This window comes from Antechinus flavipes, chromosome 5 (genome assembly GCF_016432865.1).
Source record: "Antechinus flavipes isolate AdamAnt ecotype Samford, QLD, Australia chromosome 5, AdamAnt_v2, whole genome shotgun sequence".
NCBI classification, from domain to species: Eukaryota; Metazoa; Chordata; class Mammalia; order Dasyuromorphia; family Dasyuridae; genus Antechinus; species Antechinus flavipes.
In genome coordinates, this window is record NC_067402.1 from 115,352,922 (window position 1) to 115,365,937 (window position 13,016).

A 13,016-nucleotide genomic window follows, 5' to 3' on the forward strand; every position below is an offset into this window, starting at 1 on the left:
TTTTTCTGTCACCCAAGCAAGCACCCAAGCAAGACCATATTCCCAACTTTCAGCCCAAAGTAACATTTCTAGAGGAGTGCCCGATTTGTGCCCCAAGATGGACTCTTTTGCCTCAGATAGTCTGGCTCTTCGAAGGTGGGTCCAACCAGCCTGGGTTTCCAAAGGGGGGACATTTAGAGACTCATTACCCTGGAATATGAGAGTTGGGAAAAGTCTCTGCCAGTCCCTTCTAGTGATGGATGGGGAGGTAGCTCACCACTGATTTCCCCTGGCAGCCTGGGGGGAACTGGTGTGGGGCCGGGCACTCCTGCTGCTGCTGCTGTTTAATAAAAATACCCCGCAGGAGTCCCGAGGAGATTTATGAGGGAATGTTCTCAAGTGAGGGAGCTTCTTGTCCCGCCAGATCTGAAGCAGCAGGGGAAGGGCTGAGGCTAAGCAAGAGACCAGGAGGGCTGAGATGGAGAGTTTGGCTGCCTCTGCTTGCCTTGGGAAATACAGGAAGAATCAATTGTGATGTGTCAGTCTCTGGGTGTCCACAGGGCTACACTGTGGGTGGCTACTGCCCTCTGATGGACAATACTGCAATGTCCTTTGAAGAAGCAAGCAAATAGGGCCTATGGTAGCTTCATGCTGAACGCTATAGGGGCCGAGAATACAGCACGTAGAATATGTCAATTCAACCATTTTTCCTGGCCTGATTCTGGCCTCTCGAGGTAGTTGGGACCAAAGAAAAGTTCCTGGGCTGGGTTTCAGAAGCCTCATCTTTGAACTTCTAGGCCTACTACCATTTTGACCATCACCTCCCTCAGGCCCCAATGGGGACACTCCAGGATCTTGGATCCAAGAGCCTCAGGTTAGCGTTGCCTCTAACCATCAGATCTGCTTCTAGCCCAGCTCCCACAGCCATCACTGAGTGGGGAAATCATTGTGGAGAGGTGGCCCATCTTGCCTTCATCACCAGCAACAACTGCTGACTGACTTCCACCAAAAGGCAGCTAAGCACTATCCCCCTGAGAGAAGCAAACCCCAGACCACGAATCCCGCTTCCAGCCCATCTCTCAGAGCCATCATCTGGATAAGCAGTTCTCCTGGGGAGATGAATTGAGATATCCCTACCAACTGCCAACCAACTGTCACCCCCCCCCCCCCACAGACCCCCACTCACCCACCCACATGGCAGTCAAGTCAAGCTAGCTAAAGCAGGAAGGCACCCTGAGGGAGAGAAAGGAGGCAGCATGTGCTAAGTAAGTCAAATCACCACGTCTTACACCTTGATCAGATCTTACCCTCAGAACCTGATGGAGACAGTCCAAGAGCCTTGGGACTGGCAATGCTTGCAGCGCAGGGCCCTCGGTCATTATCCTGGGAGGGAGACCTTCGGAGAAACAGCTTGGTAATTGCTCCTGCAGGTGCTACAGCTGCTGAAGATCCTGAAAAGTCTTTGCCGTTAAAGTCCTTGGTAGGGAAGGGAATGAGCATTTATATAGCACCTAGTAAGTGCCATATACATGTTTATTCATATGAAGTGCTTTACAAATATTATTTCATTTGATCCTCACAACCACACTTAAGGTAGGTGTTGTTATTTTACATTTAGAAGATTTTCTGGCCTTTTTTTTCTGACTAGATTCCATTTTACAATAGGAGAAACTGAGGCAGAAATTAAGTGACTTGGTCACACATCTAGTAAATGTTAACTCAAGCTTTCCTAACTTCAGGATCAGCACTCTTATTTACTGTGTTACCTAATTGCCTTCGTGTTGCTAAATGGTTCACCATCTGCGTGCTGTTTCATTAATTATGTATTGGGGTATATGGGGTGCTCACGAGGACCAGCTCTTCTGGTATGAGGATTGTTGAGTCCTTCCCCAGGCTGCTTCTCCATCTTTGGGGTCCACCTGCCTCTTAACTCTCACCTGGGACTCCAGGAAGTTATAGTAGCTGCCACACCCTAGACTAAACAGCAGGCGGACTAAATCAGGTAGAGCATAATCTACAAGTTCAAGCCTGTGGGGGAATTAGGGGGCATCCCCCTAAGTGTCTGAACAATGGGCCGATGAGAACAATTTATTCCCATAGCCATGAAGGCACTGTGGAGCACTTAGAGCTTGGCTGGGCAGTGAAGAAGGCAAGGTTATAAACAGTATTCCAGGCCATCATCAGTTGTCTTGCCACTGAACTCTGATGACTCTGGAAGAGAGAATGAGGCTGACGACTTCGCATAATTTTGCCTTACTTAAATCCAATTTATGCACAAGTTAAAAAAAAAAAAAACTAGAAGACTCTAAACCAGGGGTCCTCAAACTTTTAAAATAGGGGGCCAGTTCACTGTCCCTCAGTGAACTGTTGGAAGGCCGGACTATAGTAAAAACAAAAACTTTGTGTTGTGGGCCTTTAAATAAAGAAACTTCATAGCCCTGAGTGAGGGGGATAATCGTCCTCAGCGGCCAGTAGCCGTAGTTTGAGGACCCCTGCAGTCTAAACCAAAAAATTTGCATGTATGTAGTACAAATATCTCATTTTTACATTCCTCATGATTTAATCAATGGAAATGACTTTAAAGGAAGAGGTATTAACATCCGCCTTGCTGTGCACCCTAAAATCATGGGACTGTTTCATCTGAGTCGCAGCTGAAACGTTTTCTATGCCTTGTTTCTCCCACTAAAATGTGAGCTCTTGGAGAACAGGGCCTGTATTTCTGTTGGATGCTCCAGTGCTTGGGATAGAGTGAGAACTTAATAAAAGCTTCATTCATTCATTCGTTCCTAAATGACTAGTGTGTGTGTGTGGGGATTTCTTAAGCACACGGAATCTCCAGCTAATCGCAGGGGCTATTCTCTGAATAAATGTCACCTGAATAGAGGTTTGGTCATGGGATCCTACACTGAGAACGGGAAGAACCTCTTGAAATCCCGTAATCCAGGGGTTAGTTTTCTTGTTTAATTATTTTTTTGATGATGATTTCAGTAAATTGTTCTCCTTTGTAAGCCTCCGTTTTTTATTTTGTGCACTTACAAATCTTGCTTTGAGGCGCTCACAGGCTTCACCGGCCCGGTAAAGAAACCCATGCTATGAACAAAGATTACAATCCAGCCTCGGACACTCACCCCTTGCCTTTAACTAATGCTTGCTGTCCTTGGGTCATTCAGTCATCTGCAAGTCTTTGTGTCCTCATGGACGCTATTGTCCATGGGGTTTCCTTGGCAAGGATGCTGGAGCGCCCCGCCATTCCTGAACGTGGGAGGCAGCGGAAATCCCCGTTCGGCCGCTCGCTCCCTGGGTCTCTCGGGGAAGGGAACGCTGGCCTCTGGCTTCCTTTCTAGCTCTTCCCACGAGCGGGACTGGGCGACCAGATGCCACATGGCAGTCGTGGAACGCGGCGGGGAAATACACCCTATAGGTCAGGAAGTCGTCAATTACTTAGGTGGCAGAGAGGGCGGGGCTCCCGAGAAGAGGTGAGTTGCAAAAAAAAAATACTCCCATCCAACAGGAGGCGCCAGCACTGGAGCAGAACAGAGAGCTGGGGCGAGACCCCTCGCGGCGGCCCAAGAGCCAGCCTAGGCCTGCCGGAACTGCTTCCTCCCGGACCCCTTTCTCCATCGGGCTCTTCCGGTCCGACTTGCGGCTAAGATGGCGGTGCTGAATGCTTCCAGTCCCGGTGCGCGTGCTCTCCTGACGGTTCTCCGGCGGTTCTGAGCACGCGCGGCACCAGCCTTTCGGCCCGATGGCGGGACAGACCCTGTTCGTGGGCCGCCTCCCGGCCTCGGCCAGCAGCCTGCAGCTGGAGCGTCTTTTCAGTCAGGTGGGGCCCGTGAAGCAGTGTTTCGTGGTCACCGAGAAAGGTAGGAGCTGCGGGAGCGTCTCGTTTACCCCTTTCCTTCCCTTCCCTCCTCTCCTCTCCCCTCCCCCCCACCCCCTGCCGGGAGCCCCGAACAGCCCTGATCCCTGGGGGCGTCTCAGGTGTCGGAGGAGGTGTTGGGATGAGGAGGGAGCTCTCTCAGGACCGGGGGAAAGGCTTGGGGAGGTGGGGAAGGGGCAGAGACGGAGGCGCCGACGGAGAGAGAGCGCCCTGCAAGCCTGGAATCTTTGCGTAGCTTTGTACTTAGCACTTAGTAGATGCTTAAGAAGTATTTGTTGATTGAGTGAGTTTGACATTTGGGACAATTTCTACAAGTTTTATAAGCCAGGGGTTTAAGGCATCTTATAAACTTTTTTGTGTCCTGGACCTCTTTGGCAGGCTGGGGAAGCTTAGAGACCCCTTCTCACAGTAGTGTTTTTAAATGCATAAAAGATATAAGATAATATAAAAGATATATTGAAACACATTTGCCAGAATATTAAAAAAGTCAGTTTGTAGCTCCCAGGTCAAGAGCCACTGCTTTAGAAGAAAGAGACCAGATACCCCTCTCCCCCATCCCCTTCTTTCTCCAACATGTTTTTTCTTTCTCTTTCTGAGGAGTAGAAGTACTTGAAAAGGAAGGAGCTAGATCTGGGTTTTCTTAACCTCTTTAATGTAACTTTTATTTTGCTTTTTTTTTTTTTTTTCAGTTAACAAGTACTTAATTTTATTTCTCTCACCCCCCCCCAAAAAAAAAAAAAGAAAGAAAAGGATACTCTACTAACAAATATGTATAATTAAGCACAATTAAATCTCTATATCTGCCATGTTTAAAAATCGGGGTCTCATGTTACATCTTGTCCTGTGCTCTCTTAATGGGTAGCATTCTACATTATCTGTCCTTTAGAATTGTAATTGACCACTGTATTGTTGCCTGTCATACTATCATTTGGAAAAATAAAATACTGTTAAGGACAAAAAGAATCTATGCCAGCCAAGGAACCCTCCTGCTTCTGTCACATAAGTCGATTCTTAAGGCCTTCAAAATTATTATTTACAGTGTTGTTACTGTATAAATTGTTCTTCCGGTTTTGCTTATTGCTTTCTGCATACAAGTCTTTTTAAGTTTTACCAAGATGATATCCTTCATCACTTAATTTCTCATGGTGTAATACCATTTCATTATTTTCATATTCATATTAAATTTATGATTTGTTTAGCCATTCCCCAACTGATGGTACTCCCTCTCAGTTCTTTGCCACTACAGAATAACCTGCTTGAAATATTTTTGTATATTAAAAAAAAAAAAACAACTTTTTCCTATTTTTGTTCTTTAATCTCTTTGGGGCAGAGGCCTACTGAATAGGGAGTTTTTTCTCAACTTGACATTGTGTGGGCTTGGGTAGATTCAGTACTGGGGGGAAGGGGGGAAAGGAACCCATTTCATTAAGTTCATTTTCCTTCTCTTCACACTGTCTTGGATATACCCAAGAACGGGATACATGCCCAGAGCAACCAGGTAATGTAAGGCTGCCTCTACTTCCTAGCAGGAGAACTGATGAGAAACCAGCATCATATAGATTTTGTACTCTGACAGATCTGAATCTGCTGAGAATGCAGTCTTTTCCATCAGAAGAGTAATGGGAAGGCTGCCTTTTTAGTAGTCACTTATATCTAAAATGGCTATTTTTGTTAGGGCACTAATACTTCAGAGGGCCCAACTCTGTTGGGCTGGCCACATTGTTGAAATGCTTAATGTACACTTGCTTAAAAAGACTGTTTTATGGAGAACTCACACAAGGCAAGCAGTCATGAGATGGTCAGAAAAAGTGATACAAGGACACTCATATAACATGGGAGACACTGGCACAGAACCGCCCAGCATGGCGAACCTCATCAGAAAAGGTGCTGAGCTCTGTGAGCAAAGCAGAATTGGATTAGCCTAAAGGAAACTTGAGACGGACAAAATTAGAGAAGCCATCCCAAATGTTCATATGGTCCGTTTGTATCTGACCTGTGGCAGAGCACTCTTAAGCTCATATCAGTCTGATCAGCCACAGCCAGACTCAATAACTTGACTCTAACATAGTGACGTTATTTTGATCCTCTTCGAGTACAAAGGACAGCAACCACAAGTTACCTTGTATGTGGCCCCAGAAGGATGCTGGCCAGATATGGTCAGTTTCCTCCTTAAGGAACTTCTTTTTTTCTTTTCCAGAAAAATTTTAAAGACAATGAATTAACACATATCCTAGTGCTTAGCAGTTAATAAATTCTTAATAAATGTTGATGGATTGCTCAACCTTAAGTTGGATCTCAACAAGAGGTTTGAAACCAATGGCCTGTAGCAACTTGTTGCTTTTTTCTCTCTCTCCTTTTTTTTTCTTCTCTCTTCTCTTTGCAGCAGCAAGAGTAACCCATTGGATGTGTATGAGGAATATTTCTTTCATAACTTTTATATATGGAGGTGGATTTTCCCATGTATGTTAAATACCATACCAAAAACCTTAGCAGATTCTCTTACTTTTTCCAAAGCCATGAAACTCTGCATCTCAAGTTTCTGGACAGTTCCTAGTATCCTCTTTCCCTCTGTGCTTAGCAGAACAGGCTGTGATCCATTGATCCTGTTTCCTTACTAGTGAACAGACTAATTAAAAAATGAATGTCTTTAGTTGGAAAGGAAACAAACTCTTATGTTGTGCTGCTAGGTATGAGATTTAATTGGATTATATTCATGATCAGTCTTCAGTTTGCAGGCATGTTGTGTAGGATAAATATGTAGTACAAGGAAAGGGAAATCTAGTGCCTTTGAAATCTGTGGCTAATTTTGATGTTAGGCAAAATGATGTGTTTTATGTGTCTTTCTGACAGAGCTAACCTTTGGACAATATGATTTTTTTAGACGGGGATGTAGAAGCTACTTCATTCTTTATTGGAGAAGAAAGTGAAGTTGATGATTTTGCACAGTCCTTCCTCACTTAAATCCAACTTTTTTGCATGTTATTGCATTATCTCCCTGATGTGATGGTCCTCTTCAAGAATGAAGGACAAACAACAACCGCAGCAATGACATCAATTTTATTTTTTTCAATTGCATGTAATGATAGTTTTCAACATTCATTTTTGTAAGATTTTGAGTTCCAAATTTTTCTCCTCTCTATTTCCTTCCCCCTCTCCAAGACAGCAAGAAATCCAGTAGAGGTTATATATGTACAAATATGTTAAACATTAAAACAATTATTTTTCTGCTCTCCACCAAATAGGTATTTATTTTTTTGATCTCCACCTCCCCTCCTGCCTCCACTATTGAAAAAATAAAAGAAAAAAAATCAATAAATGTACAATAACAAGCAAAGTAAATTTTTACTTTGGGCATATCTAGAAATGTAGGTTTCATTCTGTACCTTATCATCTCAGGTAGTATGCTTAGTCTTTTAGATTCTTGATTGCATCACTCAGATTTCTCAAATCTTTCAAAGTTGTTTTCCTTTATAGTTTTGCTATTGTTTTCTTGGTTTTGCTTACTTTATTCTGTCCATATATGTCTTCTTAGCATTTTCTAAAACAACTGTTTCATTATTTCTCATGGGACAATGATTTTCCTATTAAATTTATATGCCATGGCATTATTGGGTCTGTATCCTAAAGAGATCATAAAAGGATCCACATGTACAAAAATGTTTATTAGCAGCTCTTTTTGTAGTGGCAAAGAACTAGAAATTGACTGGATACCCATCAATTGGAGAATGGTTGAATAAGTTATAGTATAAAAAGCTAGTGGAATATTATTGTTCTATAAGAAAGGATGAGCAAGTTGATTTCAGAAAAGCCTAGAAAGACCTACATGAACTGAAGCTGAATGAAGTGAGCAGAACCAGAAGAATATTGACTACAGCAACAAGATTATGTGATGTTCAGCTGTGATGGATTTGGCTTTTCTTTGCATTTCTGTGATTCAAGACTATAGACTTTGGATGTAAAATGCCATTCTCATCCAGAGAGAGAACTATGGAGAATGAATGTGAATCAGAGCATAGTATTTTCACCTTTTTTTTTTGGTCTTACTGTTTGCTTTTTCTTCCTCATGGATTTTTCCCTTTTGGTCTGATTTTTTTCTTAAACAGTATGACAAATATGGAAATATGTTTAAACTGATTGACATTGTTTAACCTATATCATATTGCTTGCTATCTTAGGGAAAGGGAAGGGAAGAGAAGGAGGGAAAAAAAATTTGGAAAACAAAGTTACATGAAAATGAATGTTGAGGAGCAGCTAGTTGGTATGGTGGATAGAGCACCAACCCTGAAGTCAGGAGGACCTGAGTTCATAGCTGGGCTTCAGTTCTGGCTGTGTGACTCTGGGCTAGTCACTTAACCCCAATTGCCTCAGCAAAAAAGAAAAGAAAAAAGAAAATGAATGTTTAAAACTATCTTTGTATTTGGAAAAATGAAATTTTAAATTTTCATTTTAATAATAGCTTTTTATTTTCAAAATATATGCAAAGATAGTTTTTAACATTCACCCTTTCAAAATCTTGTGTTCCAAATTTTTCTCTCCTCCCTTCACTCCCCTAGGTAGCAAGTAACCCAATATGTTAAACATGTGCAATTCTTCTATACATATTTCCACATTTATTATGCTGCATAAGAAAAATCCAATCAAAAAGTAAAAAAATGAGAAAGGGAGGGAAAAAAAGCAAGCAAACAATAACAGAAATGAAGATGATTATGTTGTGATCCACACTCAATCCCTATAGTCCTCTCTCTGGATGCAGATGGCTTTCTCCATCACAAGTCTGTTGGAGTTGGCCTGAATCACCTTATTATTGAAAAAGAGCCATGTCCATCACAGTTGATCATCACATAATCATCTTGTTGCTGTGTATAATGTTATTTTGGTTCTATTTACTTCATTTAGCAGCAGTTCATGTAAGTCTCTTCAGGCCTTTCTAAAATCATCACTTTTTGAGGGGGGGTGCACATGTGCCCATATTCCCTTTTTTATGATCTCTTTGGGATATAGACCCAGTAGAGACACTGCTGGGTCAAAGGGTATGCACAATTTGGTAGCCCTTTGTGTATTCCGGATTGCTCTTTAGAATGGTTGGAGCATTTCACAACTCCACCAATAATGTAATAGTGTCCCAGTTTTCCCCACATTGCTGCCTACCTTTTTTCCTGTCATTTTAGTCAATCTGAGAAGTATATAATGGTACCTCAGAGTTGTCTTAATTTGCATTTGTCTAATTAGTAGTGATTTAGAGCAAAATAAAATACTATTCAGAAAAAAATAATTTAAAAATAAACTTGCAAACTATAATTTTTATTAGGTGGTTTTCATCCATTTGATTTTAATGAAAACATACCATTGGCCATTTAGTAAAAGCAAAAACAACCTATAAGCATCATGCAATAATTTTGCATTTTGCCTTTGCATATATAGTAGTTTGCTTTATGTATAATAAAATAATGAGGAGAGAGAAAACAGTACTGGGTATTTAGAATATGGAACAACCAGATTTTGATTTTGTAATTTTGAATATATTGTTTTCCTTGGGAGCAGAGTTTAGGAATAAAATGGAAGGTTCTCTTTCAGTAAATGTTGGTGTACTGTTGGACACATTGATTGGATCTTCAACTTTCATTTCTATCTGTCCAGGTATTTCTATTTCATATTCTTTGGCTGCCTATCAAATTGGAATTTGATTTGCCTAATTGACAAACTCTGTTCACAATAAATTCATTAATTTACTAAGTAGTATGTGTTTCTTAAATTTAAATTGAACCACAGAACTATCATCTTGCTCTGCTCTTTTCAAATTCATTTGATCATTTTCAGTCTTGACTCCTTACTTGGGCTTCTGTTTAGCCCTGGTACATCAAGTAGTGTTCTCAGGAGCTACTTAAGAGCAGAATATTTCAGTTTTAGGAAGATTTAAAAGTATAGGTAACAGAAAGGGTAATGGGAAAATGAGTGTGGTGTTTTTAAGCAGAGTATAGCATATTACCAGCATCGACTAGTACTCAAGTATTGGCACAAAAGACATTATCCGACCATAATTAGATAAACTGATCATGTGAGAATAAAAGGCAGAAGATGGAGCAGCACATTGATATTTCCTGAAACACTAAAATAACAAAAGGAAGAGGAGAGCATGTGATGGGGGAAGGGAAGTGAGGGAGGAGGGGAGAACTTTTGGATTTGGATTAAGAGAACCTGAGTTTGAGTTTGAAAAAGCCTTCATCTGTCACTACTTAAGCAAGATACTTAAACTCTCTTGGCCAAGGGGCCTGCTTACAGGGTGCCATCTTAAAAGGAAAGGGTTGTGTCAGAGCTTTCTTCAGCTCTTGTGTTCAAAACCTTATATTCCAATTTTTTTTCTCCCTCTCTTCACTCCATCTTATCCCTTAGACAGGAAGTAATCAAATATATGTTAAACATGGGCGATTCTTCTATACATATTTCTACAATTATCAGATCAAAAAGAAAAAAATAAGAAAACAAAAAGCAAGTAAACAACAACAAAAATGAAAATGCTATGTTATGAACCACACTCAGTTCCCACAGTCTTCTCTCTGGGTGCAGATGGCTTTCTTCATCACAAGATCATTGAACTGGCTTGAATCATCTTGCTGTTGAAAAGAGCCAAGTCCATCAGAATTGATCATCAGGTAGTCTTGTAGTTGCTGTGAACAATGTTCTCTTGGCTCTATTCACTTCACTTAGCATCAGTTCATATAAGTCTCTTCAGGCCTTTCTGAAATCATCCTGCTGATTGTTTCTTATAGAATATAATATGCTATCACTTATTCAGCCATTCTTTAACTGATGGACATCCATTCAGTTACCAGTTCCTTGCCACTACAAAAAGCGCTGCTACAAACATTTTTGCACATGTGAGTCCTTTTCCTTGGGTAGATTCTTAATGGAGTCTTTCTGGGAAAATAAACACAAGAATCCTACATGGATATTTTTACGACTGTATTGATGAAAACATAATTCTTTTTTTTTTTTTTAATAACTTTTTATTGACAGAACCCATGCCAGGGTAATTTTTGACAACATTATCCCTTGTATTCACTTCCGTTCTGATTTTTTCCACCCTCCCTCCACCCCCTCCCCCAGATGGCAAGCAGTCCTATACATGTTAAATAGGTCACAGTATATCCTAGATACAATGTATGTGTGCAGAACCGAACAGTTCTTTGTTACATAGGGAGAATTGTATTCAGAAGGTAAAACATAATTCTTTCAGAAGGTCAGTGTAAAATACTTTTATCTGCAGGATAGAAATAGTTTTTTCTTTTTCTTTTAGAAATAGTGATTGCTGCTTTTTCTTCTGTTTAGAAATGAATTGATATGAAAATGTTAAAAGTATACTGTAGAAGTATGTTGTTAATAGTGCTCATGAATTCCCTTGTAGGTTATTTTCAGGTATACCCTAAAAGAAATTGAGTCTTACTCATTCTAAGGGAGCCACTCGTAACTATCATTTAATTTTTATAAAGAATCTTGTACATGTCTCTTTCTTGCCTCCTTGATGCTTTTCCATTTTCTTCATAATTCTGGCTTGTATAAAAGGGTGTTTCCTATGATAAGATTTATAGCAGGTCTCTGGCTTATTTATGAAAATGTTCTCTTGGCTTATATCTCCTTTACCCCTCGTACCCTGTTGTCTTTTAGGCAGTAAGACATGTCGTGGCTTTGGCTATGTCACTTTTTCCATGTTGGAGGATGCTCAGAGGGCCCTCAAAGAAGTTACCACCTTTGAAGGTTGCAAGATCAATGTGACTATTGCCAAGAGAAAACTAAGGAGCAGACCAAAGGCAAAGAAGGGTAAGTTATAAAAAGTCTGTTCTTATTTAGGCTGAGGGGAAAGGTATTAGGGTTCAAGAGAATCTTTAGAAGTTAAAAACTCCCAAACTAATGTCTCCAAAGTGATTTCCAATTCTCTAATGCATCCAGGCTTCATCAGCCATTCATTTTATTTTTCTTCGTTTATTCCTGAAATTGAGAAATTCAGGATTCCTTCACATAGGCAACTTCATGGAAGGTCTGTTCTAGTTTGGTGCTGTCCTTGGTAGTAATCTGGGTTTGGATTTTGGTCTTGATGATTTCTCAATGTGCTGATTATGACCCAACATATTACCTATAGCTCTAATGTTTTAGTATTCTGGTATTCATTCTTCTGACAAGTGTCATCTTAGTTACCGTTTCTCTTTCTGTGTTACCTTGTACTTGAAATCCTCTGTTTCTAAATAATCAAGAGCAAGTATTTGCTTCTCCCCCCCCCCCCCCTTTTTTTTTTTAACTTTCCAGAACATTCAGTGACCTCACAGGAAGAACCAGAACGAGAACCAAAAACCAGGCCTAAGAAAAGCAAAGCAGCTGACAAAAAAGCTAGATTAATCATCCGGAACCTGAGTTTTAAGGTAGGATCTGAGATCTGAGGCTAGTGATCAAATTGGGCCTCAAGAGCAGTGGAGAATAACGTTACCTATAAAACATGCCTGTTGTCAGTAGTATCATCTGCCTGAGATAGTATTGATGATTTCTTGTCTTTTTAAAAATGAGTCTTAGCTATAGTGCTATCGAAAATGGATCTGTTTAGCAAAGAACTAACTACACTACACTACAGAGGAAGGACTACTTTGGAAGGACTTCATAAATAAATGTTCCATTATTTCCTATTCTCTATGCCATAGATTTTATGATGAAATGCCCCCTTTCCAAAAATCTGATTTTCTATTCTTCTGAAGCTGAAAAGTGACATAATGTTAGTAGATTAAATTCTCAAGAGCAGGTTGATACTTCCAGTTTCTTTGTGGTTACACTCCTTTTGTCACTTTTATTTTTCTCTTTAGTGTTCAGAAGAAGATCTGAAGAATTTGTTTGCTCAGTTTGGCGCTGTCTTGGAAGTGAACATCCCTAGGAAGCCAGGTACTAATGAGCCTCTTTGTCCATTTTATGAATCAAAATGGAATTTTAAAAATATTTATCCAGCTCATGATTTCTTTCTTTTTTTTTTTTTTAAATAACTTTTTATTGACAGAATCCATGCCAGGGTAATTTTTTACAACATTATCCCTTACACTCACTTCTGTTTCCCCTCCTTCCCTCCACCCTCTCCCCGAGATGGCAAGCAGTCCTGTACATGTTAAATATGTCACAGTATAAA

The 13,016-nt window shown here is 40.5% G+C and overlaps 1 protein-coding gene across 4 annotated transcripts in view; it reads left to right on the forward strand.

Moving 5' to 3' along the window:
- Window positions 1–286: 286 nt before the first annotated feature.
- The window catches only part of RBM28 (RNA binding motif protein 28), a 48,811-nt gene continuing 36,081 nt past the window's right edge, over window positions 287–13,016 (forward strand). The window contains exons 1-5 of one of the 4 annotated variants that reach the window (XM_051961206.1): window positions 287–1,244; window positions 3,491–3,842; window positions 11,522–11,674; window positions 12,158–12,270; window positions 12,703–12,778. In XM_051961206.1, coding sequence (XP_051817166.1) covers window positions 3,725–3,842; window positions 11,522–11,674; window positions 12,158–12,270; window positions 12,703–12,778 — 460 coding nt within the window. In that variant the 5' untranslated portion in view covers window positions 287–1,244; window positions 3,491–3,724. The remainder of the gene's footprint in view (window positions 1,245–3,490; window positions 3,843–11,521; window positions 11,675–12,157; window positions 12,271–12,702; window positions 12,779–13,016) is intronic. The other 3 variants (XM_051961208.1, XM_051961205.1, XM_051961207.1) reach the window with 3 other exon arrangements.